This window comes from Nicotiana attenuata, unplaced genomic scaffold, assembly GCF_001879085.1.
Source record: "Nicotiana attenuata strain UT unplaced genomic scaffold, NIATTr2, whole genome shotgun sequence".
Lineage (NCBI taxonomy): Eukaryota > Viridiplantae > Streptophyta > Magnoliopsida > Solanales > Solanaceae > Nicotiana > Nicotiana attenuata.
In genome coordinates this window covers 41,710-63,734 of record NW_017673114.1, presented here as the reverse complement: position 1 = coordinate 63,734, position 22,025 = coordinate 41,710, and the positions used below count along the sequence as shown (strand labels likewise).

At 44.0% G+C, this 22,025-nt stretch overlaps 1 protein-coding gene across 1 annotated transcript in view; it reads left to right on the top strand.

The window, feature by feature from the left end:
- Positions 1-20,629, top strand: part of LOC109215491 — a 25,215-nt gene extending 4,586 nt beyond the window's left edge. The window contains exon 4 of the mRNA XM_019379564.1: positions 20,438-20,629. Coding sequence (XP_019235109.1) covers positions 20,438-20,629 — 192 coding nt within the window. The remainder of the gene's footprint in view (positions 1-20,437) is intronic.
- The last annotated feature ends 1,396 nt before the right edge of the window (positions 20,630-22,025 follow it).

The window sequence follows — 22,025 nt, the reverse complement described above, 5'->3', positions numbered from 1 at the left end:
AATACCAACCATTTAGTTAAATTACACATAAATAATAGTTTCAAGTAAATAATATCAACAGATAAAACTTAAAATTAATAATTAAAAATCAAATATCTTTTAAAAAAGTTTAATTTATTGACTATTAAAAAACTATCATTTGTTAAATGTCCGACCCGGATTTTCCACCCTCGGGGGGTCGTGATGGCGCCTACTCGTGGAAGCTAGGCAAGCCGAAAACCTTAGCAAACATTAACCTATTTCGTTTTATACATGATTAACAATAAAAATTATCAATGAATAAGCAATTAAAAGATAACGAAAAGTAAAATTTAGCGGAAGTCAGAAACTAAATATAGAAACAGCGTCTAGAAAGCCAATACAAGTCTCTACCCCAGCACCTGGTGTCACAACCATACACGGACTGTCTAGGATTACTACAAATAAGAGTTTGAAATAAAGGACATAGTCTGTCTCGAATACAAATGTCAACAGAACATGAAAATTGTAAGAAGAGACGCCGGGCCTGCGGACGCCAACAAGGCTACCTCGGAGTCTCGTGGACTGAAGGTCGCTCCCTAACACTGTGCGCACCGTAAGCTGCTCCAACACCTGGATCTGTGCAAAATAGCACAGAGTGTAGCATCAGCACAACCGACCCCATGTGCTGGTAAGTGCCTAGCCTAACCCCGGCGAAGTAGTGACGAGGCTAGACCGGACTACCACATAAACCTGTGCAGTTATATATATATATATATATATATATATATATATGTATATATATAGCGGAATCGAAATACAGAGACAAGTAATTAATATGGGAGGGGTAGCATGCTATGGGGGAAATGACAATTTCAAGTAAAAGTCGTCCAGTAACAAAGGAAACAACACAACTCAGACATTAATAAAGGAAACAGAATTCAACCAGTGCACGGCATCACCCTTCGTGCTTTTACTCTCATCCTTACCAAGCAATGATATAATAAAGTGTGCACGGCATCACCCTTCGTGCTTTTACTCTCTTTCCTCACATATAATCGATAGAATTGGCACGAAATGGTACATCGTGCGGCACGGCATCACCCTTCGTGCTTTACTCTTTGTCCTCACCATAAGCAAACAATGCACGGCATCATCCTTCGTGCTTTACACTCGTTCCTCACAACAAACAAACAATGCACGGCATCACCCTTCGTGCTTTAACACTCTTCCTCACCCAAACAACAATCACAAACAAGGGGCAAGGGAATAAACAAAATGTCACGACCCGGATTTCCCACCATCGGGAGTCGTGATGGCGCCTACTCGTAGTAGATAGGCAAGCCATTTTAATTACTTTTCCATTAATGAACAAATCTTTTTAACAATTTATGACAACAATATAAAGCAACAAAATTAAATAAAAGCGGAAGTCTTAATTATAGGAACTGAATAAAACATGGAGTAGTCAATATAAGCCTCTACCCAAGACTGGTGTCACAATACTCACGAACTGCTAAGAATTTCTAAATACAAGGGTCTGAAAGAACACATAAGCTGTTTGTCTCGAATACAAAGAGGCAACAGTCTATAAGAGAGAATAAGAGAGAGACGACGGGCCTGCGGACGCCTGCAAGGCTACCTCGGGTCTCACGATACTGAAAGCCTGCTCCCGTGCTAATGCTGCTGCTGCTGCTCGAAACCTTGGCCTGTGCAAAAAAATGCGCAGAGTGTAGCATCAGCACAACCGACCCCATGTGCTGGTAAATGTCTGGCCTAACCCCGGCGAAGTAGTGACGAGGCTAGACCAGACTACCACATAAACCTGTGCAACTTCTTATATATATACATATATATAGCGGAATCGAAATACAAAACAGATAAACAATATGAGAGGGGAAACATGCTGTGGGGAGTATAATAAATTCCAAATAAGAGTCGTCCAGTAATAAAGGGATACAGAACAACTCAATAGTATGTAATGAAACAGAATTCAACTAGTGCACGGCATCACCCTTCGTGCTTTTACTCTCGTCCTCACCAAGCAATAACATGTGCACGGCATCACCCTTCGTGCTTTTACTCTCATTCCTCATATATATCAATAGAATCGGCACATAATGGTACATCGTGCGGCACGACATCACCCTTCGTGCTTTAACACTCTTTCTCATAATAAGCAAACAATGCACGGCATCACCCTTCGTGCTTTACACTCTTTCCTTACCATAAACAATCTATGCACGACATCACCCTTCATGCTTTAACACTCTTCCTCACCCAATCAACAATCACAAACAAGGGCAAGGGAATAAATAAACAATAACGAAAATCCCGGCAAGGGAACACAAACAAACAATTGAAACCCGGCAAGGGTACAACATCAATAATCTCAACGTCCCGGCAAGGGCAAATATCAATAACTCTTTCTCTTTCTTTCACTTTCATCTCATAGTTCACATTGTCACTTGAGCCAATGCTCTAAGGATTTACTCATCTCATATAACTTCACAATTTGTAATTCAACTCGAGCCAACGCTCCACGGAGTTTAAAGATTACAATTTCTTTCACAAGATCTTTACAACATATAGAAGTCATCAATTAAGCATGGAAGGTATAAGGACTCACGGTCATACTAGACACCAATATATAGATACCCGTCACCATTCCTATACATCGTACTCAACAATTAGCAAGTTACAATTAAGACTCAACTCCTATTCCCTCAAGCTAGGGTTAAACCAAACACTTACCTCGATGCCTTGAACTCAACTCAAGCCTCAACTATGGATTTACCCCATAATTCCACCTCCAACCCGCTCGAATCTAGCCACAAATTACTTAATTACATTAATAAACACTAAATGAATCAATTTGAATGCATAAAAATGAATTTCCCAAAGATTTTCCCAAAAATTACAAAATTGCCCCCGGGCCCACGTGGTCAAAACCCGAGGTTCGAACCAAAACCCGGTTACCCATTCCCGCACGAACTCATATATGCAATTTATTTTAAAATCGGACCTCAAATTGAGGTCTAAATCCCCAATTTGTAGAAAACCTAGGTTCTACCTAAAACCCCCAATTTCTCCCATGAAAATCATTGATTTTAAGTTGAAAACATGTTAAATGATGTTAATGATTGAAAGAGTTAAGTAAAAATCGACTTACAAATGATTTGGGATGAAACTTGTTCTTGAAAATTGCCTAAGGAGTTGTATTTTGAAAGTGGGGTAGAAAATAGTCTATTGAAAGAGTTGTATTTTGAAAGTGGTGAAAAATGCAGGTTGCAGATGTGGGAAATGCGAAGTTGGGTTCGCAATTGCGAACCCTGCAGGCTTGGGAAATGCGACATTACTGTTCGCATTTGCGAACTCAGGCCAACTAGGGGACCTTCGCATTTGCGAATTGGGTCTCGCATTTGCGAACCAGTGACCATCGCATTTGCGATGTTTAGCTTCGCATTTGCGAACCTTGGCCGGCCTAGGCTGGTTTCGCATTTGCGAACCAGCCTCCGCATTTGCGATAGCTGGACCTTCGCATTTGCGAACACTGGCTTCGCAAATGCGAATCCTGCAGATCAGGTGATACCAGATTTTTCCAAAATGAGAAATGCAATCCGACACCTATCCAAAACTCACCCGAGCCATCGGGGCTCCAAACCAAATATACACAACCTCAATAACATCCTACGGACTTACTCGCGTGATCAAATCGCCAAAATAACATAAAAAACAACGAATCATACCTCAAAATCCCTAGTTTTTCTTCAAACTTCATAAACTTTCAAATTTAGAGTTTTAAGTCCGAAACACGTCAAACGACGTCCAAATTCAACCAAACTTCACAGAAAGAGCTTAAACCATATATAAGACTTGTACCGGGCGCCGGAACCAAAATACGGGACCGATACCACAGTCTTTTAATCAAATTCCATTTCCAATATCCTTAACAATTTCAGAAAAACAATTTTACTCAAAAATTCATTTATCGGGCTTGGAACCTCGGAATTCGATTCCGGGCATACGCCCGAGTCCCATATTTTTCTACGGACCCTCCAGGACCGGCAAATCACGGGTCCGGGTCCGTTTACCCAAAATGTTGACCGAAGTCAAATATATTCATATTAATATCAAAATTTAGCATTTTTCACACAGAATTCATATTTAAGCTTTCCGGCTACGCGCCCGGACTGCGCATGCAAATCGAGGCAATCTTGAATGAGGTTTTCGAGGCCTCGGAAGCACGGAATGAATGAGAAAACAAGTGATGACCCATTGGGTCGTCACATTCTCCACCTCTAAAACAACCGTTTGTCCTCGAACAGACAAAAGAAAGAAGTACCTGAGTCGGGGAAAAGATGAGGATAACGACTCCGCATGTCAGACTCGGACTCCCAGGTCGATGCCTCGGGAGGCTGACCTCTCCACTGAACACGAACAGAAGGGAAACTCTTGGATCTCAACTGACGAACCCGCCGATCAATAATAGCTACCGGCTCCTCCTCATAAGACAGATCCTTGTCCAACTGGACAGTGCTGAAATCTAACACGTGGGCTGGATCACCGTGATACCTCCGAAGCATGGACACATGAAAAACTGGATGCACGACTGATAAGCTGGGCGGCAATGCAAGTCTATAAGCCACCTCTCCCACTCGATCAAGAATCTCAAACGGACCAATGAACCTAGGGCTAAGCTTGCCCTTCTTCCCAAATCTCATCACGCCCTTCATAGGCGACACTCGGAGCAATACCCGCTCACCAACCATGAAAGCTACATCTTGAACCTTACAATCCGCATAGCTCTTTTGCCTAGACTGAGCTGAACGAAGCCTATCCTGAATGATCTTTACCTTGTCCAAGGCTTCCTGAACCAAATCCGTACCTATCAACCGAGCCTCTCCCGGCTCAAACCATCCGATCGGAGACCGGCACCGCCTACCATACAAAGCCTCATAAGGAGCCATCTGGATGCTCGACTGGTAGCTGTTGTTGTAGGCAAACTCGACTAAACACAAGCTCGAAGCATATCCTCCAAAATCTGAATAGTCCGCTCGGACTGACCGTCCGTCTGGGGATGAAATGTTGTGCTCAACTCAACCCGTGTGCCCAACTCTCGCTGGACTGCTCCCCAAAAGTGCGAGGTAAACTGCGTACCCCGGTCCGAAATGATGGATACCGGCACACCATGAAGGCGAACAATCTCCCTGATATAGATCTCAGCTAACCTCTCGGATGAATAGGAGACTGCCACAGGAATGGAATGCGCTGACTTGGTCAGCCTATCAACAATGACCCAAACTGCATCGAACTTCTTCCGGTTCAACGGGAGTCCAGTAACGAAGTCCATAGTGATCCTGTTCTACTTCCACTCGGGAAGCTCAATCCTCTGAAATACACCACCAGGCCTCTGATGCTCGTACTTAACCTGCTGACAATTCAAACAACAAGCCACATATGCTACGATATCCTTCTTCATTGTACGCCACCAATAATGCTGCCGCAAATCCTGATACATCTTCGTGGCGCCCGGATGAATAGAGTACCGAGAACTATGGGCCTCCTCTAAGATCAACTCTCGAAGCCCATCCACATTAGGCACACAAACTCGCCCCTGCAATCTCAAAACTCCATCCGCATCTAAGGTAACCTGCTTGGCACCTCCTCGCTGCACCGTGTCTCTAAGGACACACAAATGGGGATCATCAAACTGCCGATCACGGATACGCTCCAATAATGAAGAACGAGCGACCGTGCAAGCTAATACTCGGCTAGGCTAAGAAATATCCAGCCTCACAAATCGATTGGCCAAAGCCTGAACATCCAAAGCAAACGGCCTCTGACTGACAGGAATATAAGCAAGACTGCCCATACTGGCTGACTTCCTACTCAAAGCATCGGCCACCACATTGGCCTTCCCCGGATGATATAAAATGGTGACATCATAATCCTTCAACAATTCCAACCATCTCTTTTGCCTCAAATTCAACTCCTTTTGCTTGAACAGGTACTTAAGACTCTTGTGATCAGTGAACACCTCACACGCCACGCCATACAAATAATGCCTCCAAATCTTCAATGCGTGAACTATGGCTGCCAACTCTAAGTCATGCACTAGATAGTTCTTCTCATGAATCTTCAACTGCCTCAAAGCATAGGCAATGACCTTGCCATCCTGCATCAACACTGCACCAAGCCCAATACGGGAAGCATCACAATAAACTGTATAAGGCCCTGATCCTGTGGGCAAAACCAACACCGGTGCCGTAGTCAGAGCTGTTTTGAGCTTCTGAAAGCTCGCCTCACACTCATCCGACCATCTGAACTGGGCACCCTTCTGGGTCAATCTGGTCATCGGGGCTGCAATAGATGAAAATCCCTCCACGAACCGTCTGTAATAGCCTGCCAACCCCAAGAAACTCCGAATCTCTATGGCTGATGCTGGTCTAGGCCAGTTCTTGACTGCCTCAATCTTCTTCGGGTCCACCTGAATACCCTCCGCTGATACAACGTGACCCAGAAATGCTACTGAACTCAACCAGAACTCACATTTGGAGAACTTGGCATATAACTGACTATCCCTCAGAGTCTGAAGAACCATTCTAAGGTGCTGCTCGTGTTCCTCCTGGCTGCGGGAGTACACCAAAATATCATCAATAAAGACTATCACGAACATGTCCAAATATGGCCTGAACACTCGGTTCATCAACTCCATAAATGCTGCTGGGGCATTGGTCAACCCAAATGACATGACCAAGAACTCATAATGCCCATACCGAGTACGGAAAGCTGTCTTAGGGACATCGGATGCCCTAATCCTCAACTTATGGTAGCCAGACCGCAAGTCCATCTTGGAGAATACCCTGGCACCCTGAAGCTGGTCGAACAAATCATCAATCCTCGGCAGTGGATACTTATTCTTAATCGTTACCTTGTTCAATTGTCGGTAATCAATACGCATTCTCATTGACCCATCCTTCTTCTTGACAAATAACACCGGCGCACCCCAAGGAGAGACATTGGGTCTAATGAAACCCTTCTCAAGCAAATCCTGCAACTGGTCCTTTAACTCCTTCAGCTCCAGCGGGGCCATACGATATGGCGGGATAGAAATGGGCTGGGTGCCCAGAGCCAAATCAATACAGAAATCAATGTCCCTGTCGGGTGTCATACCCGGCAGGTCTGAAGGAAAAACATCTGGAAACTCCCGGACAATAGGCACAGAATCTATATGAGGAACCTCAGCACTGGAATCACGAACATAGGCCAAATAGGCCAGCCACCCCTTCTCGACCATACGTCGAGCCTTCAGGTACGAAGTGACGCTGCGGGTAGAATGACCTGGAGTGCCTCTCCACTCTAAACGAGGTATGTCTGGCAAAGCTAAGGTTACAGTCTTGGCATGGCAGTCCAAGATGGCGTGATAGGGTGATAACCAGTCCATACCCAGAATGATATCAAAGTCAACCATATCTAAGAGCAACAAGTCTACACGGGTCTCAAGACCCCCAATCACTACAACACACGAACGATGGACTCGGTCGACTATGATAGAGTCCCCCGCCGGTGTAGACACATATACAGGAACACCCAATGCATCACAAGGCATGACCAAGCATGGTGCGAAATAAGATAAAACATAAGAATACATAAACCCTGGATCAAATAGTACCGAAGCATCTTGATCACAAACCAGAACCGTACCTGTGATGACTGCATCTGAAGCCTCAGCCTCGGGCCTGGCCTGAAGAGCATAACAACGGGGCTGGGCCCTACCACCTTGAACCGTATCCCTAGGTCGATCTGCCGATGGCTGACCTCCACCGCTGGCGGTCTGAGCTCCACCTCTATGACCTCTACCTCCACCTCTAGTACCTCTACCCCCGCCTCTAGCTGGCTGGGCTGGCTGTGGAGCACCTGGTGCCTGAACCATGGCACGAGAATCCTGGTGCGGAGAACTGCTCGGTGCTCGAGGGCAAAATCTGGCAATATGACCCGTGTCACGACAAGTGCACCAAGCCCTCAGCTGCTGAGTTTGCTGTCCCTGTCGACCTGAATGGCCTCCGCGGAAACTCTGAAGTGGCGGTGCGCTGATAGGAGCTGATGGAGCACTGAGTGACTGCTGATCAGAATAGTATGCCTTAGAACCACGGCCACCTGATGTACCGTGAGAAACCTAAAGGGCCGACTGAAAGGGCCTAGGAGGATGGCCTCTACCATGTGAATCTCTACCTCCAGATGAGGTACCACTGAATCTGCCGGAATGACGGGCTCTCTTGTCTCCCCCGTGACCACTCCCCTGTGATAGAACCATCTCAACTCGGCGGGCCACATTGGCCGCCTCCTGAAAGCTGATCTCAGTACCAGTCTCCCTAGCCATCTGGAGACGAATCGGCTGAATCAAACCATCAATAAACCTCCTCACCCTCTCTCTCTCGGTGGGAAGTATGATAAGAGCATGGCGAGCTAGATCAATAAACCGGGTCTCATACTGAGAGACCGTCATAGAACCCTGCTGGAGGCGCTCGAACTGCCTCCGATAAGCATCTCTCTGAGTAACGGGGAGAAACTTCTCCAGAAACAACTCTGAAAACTGATCCCAAGTCAAAGACGGTGACCCTGCTGGTCTGGCTAAACAGAAATCCCTCCACCAAGTCTTGGCGGATCCAGATAGGCGGAATGCAGCAAAATCAACTCCATTGGACTCAACAATGCCCATGTTTCGAAGAACCTCGTGGCAGCTATATAAGAAATCCTGGGGGTCCTCAGAAGAAGCACCGTTGAATGTAGTAGTGAAGAGCTTGGTGAACCTATCCAGCCTCCACAAAGCATCTGCGGACATAGCCGCTCCATCGCCGGTCTGAGCTACTACCCCCGGCTAAACTGCCATAGCTGGCTGAACCACTAGAATCTGACCCTGGGGAGCTACCTGGTCTGGAGTGCGTGTAGCAGGAGTCTGGGCTCCTCCTCCAGCCTGAGAAGTGGCTGGTGCTACAGGAAGCAATCCTGCTCGGGTGACACTCTCCATGAGGCCCACCAACCGGACCAAAGCGTCCTGAAGAACTAGGGTAGCAATAAACCCCTCTGGGACCTGAGCTTGGCCCACCGGAATTGCTGCGGCTGGGGCCGGAACCTCCTCCTCAAAGTCAACCTGAGGCTCCGCCGCTGGTGCTGCTGCTTGGGGATGAGCTCTGCCCTTACCTCGACCTCTAGCACGGCCTCGTCCTCGCCCTCTTCCCCTAGCGGGAGCTTCCTGGGGCTCGGACTAATGATCGGTAGATGAAGAAGCGCGTGTTCTCGCCATCTGCGAAAGAACAGAGTAGAAATCCAATTAGCATTGAGAAACAGAACCGCACGACTAGAAGGAACAAATGTGAAACTTTTCCTAACTTTGTAGCCTCTGGGGGATAAATAAAAACGTCTCCGTACCGATCCGTCAGACTCTACCAAGTTTGTCCGTGAGTTGTGAGACCTATGTAACCTAGTGCTCTGATACCAACTTGTCACGACCCGGATTTTCCACCCTCGGGAGTCGTGATGGCGCCTACTCGTAGTAGCTAGGCAAGCCATTTTAATTACTTTTCCATTAATGAACAAATCTTTTTAACAATTTATGACAACAATATAAAGCAACAAAATTAAATAAAAGCGGAAGTCTTAATTATAGAAACTGAATAAAACACGGAGTAGTCAATATAAGCCTCTACCCAAGATTGGTGTCACAATACTCACGAACTGCTAAGAATTTCTAAATACAAGGGTCTGAAAGAACACATAAGCTGTTTGTCTCGAATACAAAGAGGCAACAGTCTATAAGAGAGAATAAGAGAGAGACGCCGGGNCGAAGTAGTAGACGAGGCAGGACCAGACCACCAAAATAAACCTGAGCAGATATATATACAAGTACAACGGAGACGTAGCAAGAAAATAACAATTTAAGATGGGGAAGGGAGCATGCTTCAGGGGCAACAGTTAGAAATAGAATTTCAGGAATAATAAAGCGTACATCTACAAATTTAACTTCTAGCAGAAAATGAAAAGATAAGGCAACTTTCATATTCAACTCATCTTGTTGCAGGCGTGCAACACGATCCCATTTCTTAATATCTCGTGGTAGGCATACCACCCGCTCCCATTTCAATATCACTCGTGGTAGGCGTACCACCCGCTCCCATTTCAATAAATTAACAGTTCCTCTAAAAGAAAATTTACTCTAACAAACGCAACAATTAATACGAGTTCATAAGACAACAAGTACACAAAATTTATGATTTACTAAGGAAAACAAATAATGACAAATAGCAATTAATTATGGATTATAAGGGGGCAATTAGGCAATTTAGTAATTTATATGTTGAATGTCACGTAGCAATTAGGTCACATAACCATGTAGCAATTAAGACATAAATTCAAGACATAACGTTGCGCAAGGACACCTTGGTTCAATAATAACAAGTAACACGAGAAAGGGAAATGTCAACGTAAAGAATCACAAAAATAATGGAATAAGACAAGTAATGCACTTGAGTTGATAACGACAAGAAAATAAGTAAATAGAAGTAAAGGACAACATAACTCAATTATCAGCAAAGAAATCATGAAAATCAAAGACAAATGCACGGCATCACCCTTCGTGCTTTTACTCTCATCCTCACCAAGCAATTAGAATAACAAAATGTGCACGGTATCAACCTTCGTGCTTTTACTCTCTTTCCTCACATATAATCAATAGAATTGGCACGGAATGGTACATCGTGCGGCACGGCATCACCCTTCGTGCTTTTACTCTCTTTCCTCACATATAATCAATAGAATTGGCACGGAATGGTACATCGTGCGGCACGGCATCACCCTTCGTGCTTTACACTCTTTCTTCACAATAGTAAACAGTGCACGGCATCACCCTTCGTGCCTTACACTCTTTCCTCACAATAAACAAACAATGCACGGCATCACCCTTCGTGCTTTACACTCTTTCCTCACAATAAACAAACAATGCACGGCATCACCNTGGGCAAAACCAACACCGGTGCCGTAGTCAGAGCTGTCTTGAGCTTCTGAAAGCTCGCCTCACACTCATCCGACCATCTGAACTGGGCACCCTTCTGGGTCAATCTGGTCATCGGGGCTGCAATAGATGAAAATCCCTCCACGAACCGTCTGTAGTAGCCTGCCAACCCCAAGAAACTCCGAATCTCTGTAGCTGATGCTGGTCTAGGCCAATTCTTGACTGCCTCTATTTTCTTTGGGTCCACCTGAATACCCTCAGCTGATACAACGTGACCCAGGAATGCAACTGAACTCAGCCAGAACTCACACTTGGAGAACTTGGCATATAACTAACTATCCCTCAAAGTCTGAAGAACCACTCTAAGGTGCTGCTCGTGCTCCTCCTAGCTACGGGAGTACACCAAAATATCATCAATAAAGACTATCACGAACATGTCCAAATATGGCCTGAACACTCGGTTCATCAACTCCATAAATGCTGCTGGGGCATTGGTCAACCCAAATGACATGACCAAGAACTCATAATGCCCATACCGAGTACGGAAAGCTGTCTTAGGGTCATCGGATGCCCTAATCCTCAACTGATGGTAGCCAGATCTCAAGTCAATCTTGGAGAATACCCTGGCACCCTGAAGTTGGTCGAACAAATCATCAATCCTCGACAGTGGATACTTATTCTTAATTGTTACCTTGTTCAATTGCCGGTAATCAATACACATTCTCATTGACCCATCCTTCTTCTTGACAAATAACACCGGCGCACCCCAAGGAGAGACACTAGGTCTAATGAAACCCTTCTCAAGCAAATCCTACAACTGGTCCTTTAACTCCTTCAGCTCCGGCGGGGCCATACGATATGGCGAGATAGAAATGGGCTGCGTGCACGGAGCCAAATCAATACAGAAATCAATGTCCCTATCGGGTAGCATACCCGATAGGTCTGAAGGGAAAACATCTGGAAACTCCCGGACAATAGGCACAGAATCTATATGAGGAACCTCAGCACTAGAATCACGAACATAGGCTAAATAGGCCAGACACCCCTTCTCGACCATACGTCGAGCATTCACATACGAAATGACGCTGCGGGTAGAATAAACTGGAGTGCCTCTCCACTCTAAACGAGGCATGTCCGGCAAAGCTAAGGTCACAGTCTTGGAATGGTAGTCCAAGATGGCGTGATAGGGTGATAACCAGTCCATACCCAGAATGATATCAAAGTCAACCATATCTAAGAGCAACAAGTCTACACAGGTCTCAAAACCCCCAATCACTACAACACACGAACGATGGACTCGGTCGACTACGATAGAGTCCCCCAACGGTGTAGACACATATACAGGAACACCCAATGCATCACTAGGCATGACCAAGCATGGTGCAAAATAAGATGAAACATAAGAATACGTAGACCCTGGATCAAATAGTACCGAAGCATCTCGATCACAAACCAGAACCATACCTGTGATGACTGCATCTGAAGCCTCAGCCTCGGGCCTAGCCTGAAGAGCATAACAAAGGGGCTGGGCCCCACCACCCTGAACCGTATCCCTAGGTCGATCTGCTGCTAGCTGACCTCCACCCCTGGCGGTCTGAGCTCCACCTCTATGACCTCTACCTCCACCTCTAGTACCTCTACCCCCGCCTCTAGCTGGCTGGGCTGGCTGTGGAGCACCTGGTGCCTGAGCCATGGCACGAGAATCCTGGTGCGGAGAACTGCTCGGTGCTCGAGGGCAAAATCTGGCAATATGACCCGTGTCACCACAAGTGTAACAAGCCCTCGGCTGCTGAGTCTGCTGTCCCTGTCGACCTGAATGGCCTCCGCGGAAACTCTAAAGTGGCGGTGCGCTGATAGGAGCTGGCGGTGCACTGAGTGACTGCTGATCAGAATAATATGCCTGAGAACCACGGCCACCTGATGTACCGTGAGAAACCTGAAGGGCCGACTGAAAGGGCTTAGGAGGATGACCTCTACCATATGAATCTCTACCTCCAGATGAGGTACCACTGAATCTGCCGGAATGACGGGCTCTCTTGTCTCCCCCGTGACCACTCCCCTGTGATAGAACCATCTCAACTCAGCGGGCCACATTGGCCGCCTCCTGAAAGCTGATCTCAGTACCAGTCTCCCTAGCCATCTGGAGACGAATCGGCTGAATCAAACCATCAATAAACCTCCCTACCCTCTCTCTCTCGGTGGGAAGTATGATAAGAGCATGGCGAGCTAGATCAATAAACCGGGTCTCATACTGAGAGACCGTCATAGAACCCTACTGGAGGCGCTCGAACTGCCTCCGATAAGCATCTCCCTGAGTAACAGGGAGAAACTTCTCCAGAAACAACTCTGAAAACTGATCCCAAGTCAAAGACGGTGACCCTGCTGGTCTGGCTAAACAGAAATCCCTCCACCAAGTCTTGGCGGATCTAGATAGGCGGAATGCAGCAAAATCAACTCCATTGGACTCAACAATGCCCATGTTTCGAAGAACCTCGTGGCAGCTATATAAGAAATCCTGGGGGTCCTCAGAAGAAACACCGTTGAATGTAGTAGTGAGGAGCTTGGTGAACCTATCCAGCCTCCACAAAGCATCTGCGGACATAGCCGTTCCATCGCCGGTCTGAGCAACTACCCTTGGCTGAACTGCCATAGCTGGCTGAACCACTGGAATCTGACCCTGGGGAGCTACCTGCTCCGGAGTACGTGTAGCAGGAGTCTGGGCACCTCCTCCAGCCTGAAAAGTGGTTGTTGCTACAGGAAGCAATCCTACTAGGGTGACACTCTCCATGAGGCCCACCAACCGGACCAAAGCGACCTGAAGAACTGGGGTAGCAATAAACCCCTCTGGGACCTGAGCTAGGCCACCGAAACTGCTGCGGCTGGGGCCGGAACCTCCTCCTCAAAGTCAACCCGAGGCTCCACCGCTGGTGCTGCTGCTTGGGGCTGAGCTCTGCCCCTACCTCGGCCTCTAGCACGGCCTCGTCCTCGCCCTCTGCCCCTAGCGGGAGCTGCCTGGGGCTCGAACTGCTGATCGGTAGATGAAGAAGCGTGTGTTCTCGCCATCTGCAAAAGAACAGAGTAGAAATCCAATTAGCATTGAGAAACAGAACCGCATGACTAGAAGAAACAAATGTGAAACTTTTCCTAACTTTGTAGCCTCTAGGGGATAAATACAGACGTCTCTGTACCGATCCCTTAGACTCTACCAAGTTTGTCCGTGAGTTGTGAGACCTATGTAACCTAGTGCTCTGATACCAACTTGTCACGACCCGGATTTCCCACCCTCGGGAGTCGTGATGGCGCCTACTCGTAGTATCTAGGAAAAGCCATTTTAATTACTTTTCCATTAATGAACAAATCTTTTTAACAATTTATGACAACAATATAAAGCAACGAAATTAAATAAAAGCGGAAGTCTTAATTATAGAAACTGAATAAAACACGGAGTAGTCAATATAAGCCTCTACCCAAGACTGGTGTCACAATACTCACGAACTGCTAAGAATTTCTAAATACAAGGGTCTGAAAGGACACATAAGCTGTTTGTCTCGAATATAAAGAGGCAACAGTCTAAAAGAGAGAATAAGAGAGAGACGCCGGGCCTGCGGACGCCTGCAAGGCTACCTCGGGTCTCACGATACTGAAAGCCTGCTCCCGTGCTAATGCTGCTGCTGCTGCTCGAAACCTGGGCCTGTGCAAAAAAATGCACAAAGTGTAGCATCAGCACAACCGACCCCATGTGCTGGTAAGTGTCTGGCCTAACCCCGGCGAAGTAGTGACGAGGCTAGACCAGACTACCACATAAACCTGTGCAATTTCATATATATATATATATATATATATATATATATATATATATATATATATATATATATATATATATATATATATATATATATATATATATATAGCATAATCGAAATACAAAACAGATAAACAATATGGGAGGGGAAACATGCTGTGGGGAGTATAATAAATTCCAAATAAGAGTCCTCCAGTAATTAAGGAATACAGCACAACTCAATAGTATGTAATGAAACAGAATTCAACCAGTGCACGGCATCACCCTTCGTGCTTTTACTCTCGTCCTCACCAAGCAATAACATGTGCACGGCATCACCCTTCGTGCTTTTACTCTCATTCCTCACATATATCAATAGAATCGGCACGGAATGGTAAATCGTGCGGCACGGCATCACCCTTCGTGCTTTAACACTCTTTCTCATAATAAGCAAACAATGCACGACATCACCCTTCGTGCTTTACACTCTTTCCTTACCATAAACAAACTATGCACGGCATCACCCTTCGTGCTTTAACACTCTTCCTCACCCAATCAACAATCACAAACAAGGGCAAGGGAATAAATAAACAATAACGAAAATCTCGGCAAGGGAACACAAACAAACAATTGAAACCCGACAAAGGTACAACATCAATAATCTCAACGTCCCGGCAAGGGGAAATATCAATAACTCTTTCTCTTTCTTTCACTTTCATCTCATAGTTCACATTGTCACTCGAGCCAATGCTCTAAGGATTTACTCATCTCATATACCTTCACAATTTGTAATTCAACTCGAGCCAACGCTCCACGGAGTTTAAAGATTACAATTTCTTTCACAAGATCTTTACAGCATATAGAAGTCATCAATTAAGCATGGAAGGTATAACAACAGCCAAACTATTTGCAAAATAAGGACTCACGGTCATGCTAGACACCAATGTATAGATACCCGTCACCATGCCTATACATCGTACTCAACAATTAGCAAGTTACAATTAAGACTCAACTCCTATTCCCTCAAGCTAGGGTTAAACCAAACACTTACCTCATTGCCTTGAACTCAACTCAAGCCTCAACTATGGCTTTACCCCGTAATTCCACCTCCAAGCAGCTCGAATCTAGCCACAAATTACTTAATTACATTAATAAACACTAAATGAATATATTTGAATGCATAAAAATGAATTTCTCAACGATTTTCCCAAAAAATCCAAAATCGCCCCCGGGCCCACGTGGTCAAAACCCGAGGTTCGAACCAAAACCCGGTTACCCATTCCCCCACGAACTCAAATATGCAATTTGTTTTAAAATCGGACCTCAAATTGAGGTCCAAATCCCCAATTGATAGAAAACCTAGGTTCTACCCAAAACCCTCAATTTCTCCCATGAAAATCATTGATTTTAAGTTGAAAATATGTTAAATGATGTTAATGATTGAAAGAGTTAAGTAAAAATCGACTTACAAATGATTTGGGATGAAACTTGTTCTTGAAAAATCGCCTAAGGAGTTGTATTTTTAAAGTGGGGTGAAAAATGGTCTAAAATTCGACTAAATATGAAAAATGCAGGTTGCAGATGAGGGAAATGCGAAGTTGGGTTCGCAATTGCAAACCCTGCAGGCTTGGGAAATGCGACATTACTGTTCGCATTTGCGAACTCAGGCCAACCAGGGGACCTTCGCATTTGCGAATTGGGCCTTGCATTTGCGAACCAGTGACCATCGCATTTGCGATGTTTGGCTTCGCATTTGCGAACCTTGGCCGGCCTAGGCTGGTTTCGCATTTTGCGATAGCTAGACCTTCGCATTTGAAAACTCTGGCTTCGCAAATGCGAATCCTGCAGATCAGCTGATACCAGATTTTTCCAAAATGAGAAATGCAATCCGACACCTATCCAAAACTCACCGGAGTCCTCGGGGCTCCAAACCAAATATGCACACAACCTCAATAACATCCTACGGACTTACTCGCGCGATCAAATCGCCAAAATAACATAAAAAATAACGAATCATACCTCAAAATCCCTAGTTTTTCTTCAAACTTCATAAACTTTCAAATTTAGAGTTTTAAGTCTGAAACACGTCAAACGACGTCCAAATTGAACCAAACTTCACAGAAAGCGCTTAAGTCATATATAAGACCTGTACCCGGCGCCGGAACCAAAATACAGGCCCGATACCACAGTCTTTTAATCAAATTTCATTTCCTATTTCCTTAATTATTTCAGAAAAACAATTTTACTCAAAAATTCATTTCTCGGGCTTGGAACCTCGGAATTCGATTCCGGGCATACGCCCGAGTCCCATATTTTTCTACGGACCCTCCGGGACCGTCAAATCACGGGTCCGGGTCCGTTTACCCAAAATGTTGACCGAAGTCAAATATGTTCATATTAATATCAAAATTTAGCATTTTTCACACAGAATTCATATTTAAGCTTTTCGGCTACGCGCCCGGACTGCACGCGCAAATCGAGGCAACCCTGAATAAGGTTTTCGAGGCCTCGGAAGCACGGAATGAATATGAAAACAGGTGATGACCCTTTGGGTCGTCACACAAAATAATAAAAGAAATCCCGGCAAGGGAACACAATTGAACAATTAAATCCCGGCAAGGGTACAACATCAATAATCTCAACATCCCGACAAGGGAAAATAATCAATAAACAACAATATCCCGGCAAGGGAACAATTTAAATACTCTTTTTACCACTTGAGCCAATGCTCCAAAGGGGTTCAACCATTTCATATACGTTCACAATTGAAATATAACTTGAGCCAATGCTCCTCGTTGTTCATAGGTCACAATTTCCTTTCACAAGCTTTTCACAACAAATAGGAATCATCACCAAGGCAAGAGAAATACAACGAAATCAAGATATTCACAATTTAAAGACTCACGGTCATGCTAGACACCAACGTATAGATACTCGTCACCATGCCTATACGTCGTACTCAACAAGAAGTAATTAGCAAATAAGACTCAACTCCTAGTCCCTCAGCTAGGGTTAGACCAAACACTTACCTCAATGCCTTGCACACCACTTAAGCCTCAAGTATAGCTTTACCCCGCGATTCCACCGCCAATTCGCTCGTATCTAATCACAAATTACTTAATTACATTAATAAACACTAAATGAATTAACCCCAATGCATGAAAATGAGTTTTCCCAAGTTTTACCCAAAAAGTCAAAAATCACCCCCGGGCCCACGTGGTCAAAACCCGAGGTTCGAACCAAAACCCGATTACCCATTCCCCCACGAACTCAAATATATAATTTATTTTGAAATCGGACCTCAAATTGAGGTCCAAATCCCCAATTTTTGAAAAACCCTCAGTTCTACCCAAAACACCCAATTTCCCCCATGAAAATCTTTGATTTTAAGTTGAAACCATGTTAAAAGATGATAAGTAGTGAAGAAAATAAGTTAGAAATCACTTACCAACGTTTTGGAGAAGAAAGGTTGTTTGAAAAATCCCCTGTTATGTTTTTAGGGTTTTGAAAAGTCAAAAATGACTGAAATTCCCGTTTATTTATACCCCCCTGAGACCCCCTGTGTGGACCGCATTAAATGGACCGCGGCCGCATAGTTACCCAAAGACCTGCAGTTCAGCACCCTGTGCGGACCGTACAAAGCCGACTGCGGCCGCACAGCCTTCACCGTGCCCCGCACAAAGGCGACCGCGGCCGCGCTGGCCCCTCCGCGGTCGCATGCGATTTCTCGCGGACCGCGTTAGAGGGTTCAGAGACCTGCAACATCTGATTTCCTAAGCTTAAGGCGTCCCGGAACCCACTCGAAACTCACCCGAGCCCTCGGAACTCAAACCCAAGTACACACACAACCTCATAAACATCCTTCGGACTTACTCGTGCGATCAAATCGCCAAAATAACATCATAAACATCGAATTAAACCTCAAAATTCAAGAATTCTTTCAAGCTTCATAAAACATCAATTTTTCCAATTTAAGTCCGAAACACGTCAAACGACGTCCGTTTTCAACCAAATTTCACAGAAATGACTTAAAGCACATATAAGACCTGTACCGGGCGCCGGAACCAAAATACGGGCCCGATACCAACACGTTCTAATCAAATATCATTTCAATTTTCCTTAACAATTTCAGAAAAACAATTTTACAAAAAAATTCATTTCTCGGGCTTGGGACCTCGGAATTCGATTCCGGGCATACGCCCAAGTCCCATATTTTTCTACGGACCTTCCGGGACCGTCAAATCACGGGTCCAGGTCAGTTTACCCAAAATGTTGACCAAAGTCAAATTTATTCATTTTAACATCAAAATTTAGCATTTTTCATAGAATTTCACATTTAAGCTTTCCGGCTACGCGCCCGGACTGTGCACGCAAATCAAGGCGACTCTAAATGAGGTTTCAAGGCCTCAAAATTGACTCAAACAACCCAAATTCAACTCGAAATTGACCCAAAGCCACTTCTGAAGTTCCAACAATTAAGAATCAAGCTAAGAGATGAACTTCAATACCTAATCTCAAAATTAATCTAAAAAATTTAAATGACACAATGTTTTTTAGAGTTTTCTACTGATTTTTGTTTGTTTTTGGTTTTTTGGAAGGGAATTAAGATCTGAAATTCAGATTTGAAGTTCTTTGAATTTGAAATTCAAATTTAAAAGATCAGCTTTGCAAAGATGGTGTTTTGGGGGAATTAGAAGCTGGAAATTTTTGGGAATTTTCAGAGTGACTCCCCCTTTTTTTTTAAATCAAGGTTCTAGGGCTGCCTTTTATAGGCAAGAAAGGGGGCAGAATGTTCTGGAAGTGTTTACTCATTTTTTCCCCTTTTATTTTCAGAAATTGCATATTAATCCTAAAGTTTTGACTTGTTTCTCAAGTTACTGCTTTCAAAATGCTGAAACTTACACTTAAAACCCCTTCTAGAAGGATCTAGGGTGTTTTCCTACCTATGTAATACCTATACTACCCTTATTTGAGTTCTAAAATTACAGAGCCTTAATAAACTGAGCCATTTCCAATGCCCAAACTACCCTTGAATAATCCTAAAATTACTAACCCTAGCTAAAATCTACCAGCTATGACCAAACAGCCTAAAATTAATCAAAATTAAACTAGAATGAAAGTATTATTAACACAAAATGATAAAAGATCCAACAAGACTTCCTAGAACTCAATTAACCATGCAGAAATAATGCAAGAACACATTTATTGAATTTAATGAAACTCAGAGTCGAAATTAGGCTTAAGGAAGAAATTAGTCTCAATTATACTAAAGGAAATCAGAAAAATTAGGACAGCAATTATAGAATATTGAATCAAAGCTCAGAACATGCTCAATCTTAAATTTTAAAATTCAAATCACACCTAGATTAATAAACGAACAAATTATGACTATTAAAAGAAAATCAAACACATCAGAAACTAAGAAGAATCCAGCTAAACTAACAATAAAGTGCTTGACCTAATTAGTACTAACAGAAACGAAAAGAAAACAAAAAAGAAGAATCAGATCAAAACTAAACAGGATTAAACTAAAAAAAATCAAAGGATTTAGGACACTTACTGGTTTGGACCAGCACATACTAGGGTTCTTCAAAACATGAGATTGAGATTTGGACGGATTCCAGTTGAGCTTTGGTCGAATTCGGACTGAAATTATCCTTAATCATGTGTTTCCATGAGAAACACAGAATCAAAGACTATTCCAGTTCAGAATCGAAAGGACTCCAATTTTAGGGTTTGAAGTCGAACTTCGATCTGAAATTCGAAGAGAGTCAGTGGTGTTTGAAACGTTTCAGCTAGGGATTGGGGATGAGGATTGTCAAGGGAGTGTAGGGTGTGAAGTTAGGATTATTTGGTGGTGGCGCCGCCGTGCACGGTAGTGGAGGCTCCTAGGGTTTGGAAGATTTGGGGTGTTTGGTTGGGATTTGGAGGAAAATAATGACGGATATGGGATGGGGAGATGAAGGAGATGACATGGTGAAAATTTGGGACGACTTGGATGTTGGCCGCCGGCGGAGACGATTTCCAGCCGGCGGCGAAGGTGGAGGGCAGCGGAGCAGTGGCGGAGACATGGTACGAGGAAGATAGTTATGTTTTAGGGTTTGTATATTTTTTCGGATAATTTTATGTAAAGGTAAAACTCAATTGTGGCCGTTGGATTAGATAAAATTGATGGCCAGGATTGTGTGACGCCAAACGGCGTCGTTTAGTTATAGGGGAACTGGACCGGGTATTTTTGGATTGGGTTTGGGCTATTTTGGCCAGATCTGGTTGGGTTCATTGGACTCGAATTGGCCCAAGACTTGTGGCCTGATTTACTCTTCTTTTATTTTGATTCAATTAGTCACTTTCTTTTTTATTAATTTCCTTTTCTTTTCTTTTCCCTTTTTTATCTATTTGTTTTGTTTATTTCTTTACAAAATTAAAACTAACAAAGCCTAATTGGACTCCCAAACCTAGACTAATTAATTTTCTAAAAAATAAACTAAATCCTAATTTGAAAGGAAACTAAACAAAAAGTGAAATTAAAAGAAAAAAAATGTAAAAGATTTGTTTTTTTTGTTATTTTTCTCTTATTTTAGTAATATTAATTAACTAGCAAAACTAAAATGTGAAGTCGAATTCTAAATGCAAATGCACTATTTTTGTACCTTTTTTATGAATTATGGCAACTAAAAATGCACACAAAAATGCAAACAAGACACAAAATCATGCAATTAATTCCTAGAAATTCAAATGATAAAGAAAAATCCTAATTCCAAGGAATTTATAGGAGTAATTTAAGCGTGGCAAAAATCACGTGCTCACAGCTGCCCCTCTTTGCTCGGAGACACGAAGGGTTTTCGGGCAAAGATAAATGAGCAATCATGAGAGATTTTTGCCTGCTTGACACTCCATGAGAAGCATTTTTTGAAAATCGTCTGACCGAACCCTGCTTCAAAGGTTGTCTACATATCCTTGGCTATAAAGGAATCAGGTCAGTGTAGTTCTGGAAAGTTTGGTAGCTGGGACTACCGGGAGCCGTGATTTCACTGCTGTTGCTGCTGCTACTACTTGCTGATGTCACGACCCTAGTTCACCAACCGTGAACATGTCATGACGGCACCTGGTCGCCATGACCAGGTAAGCCTAACATTTGCGGAAGTATATTAATTGCGAAAAAAATAGAGAAAAATCAAATCAAATATCTAAAAGAAACGGTACTGATTGCCGCTTGGCAAGTACAACTCAATATCACAAGTCTAAAACAATTCCCAAAACCCGGAAACTCACGGG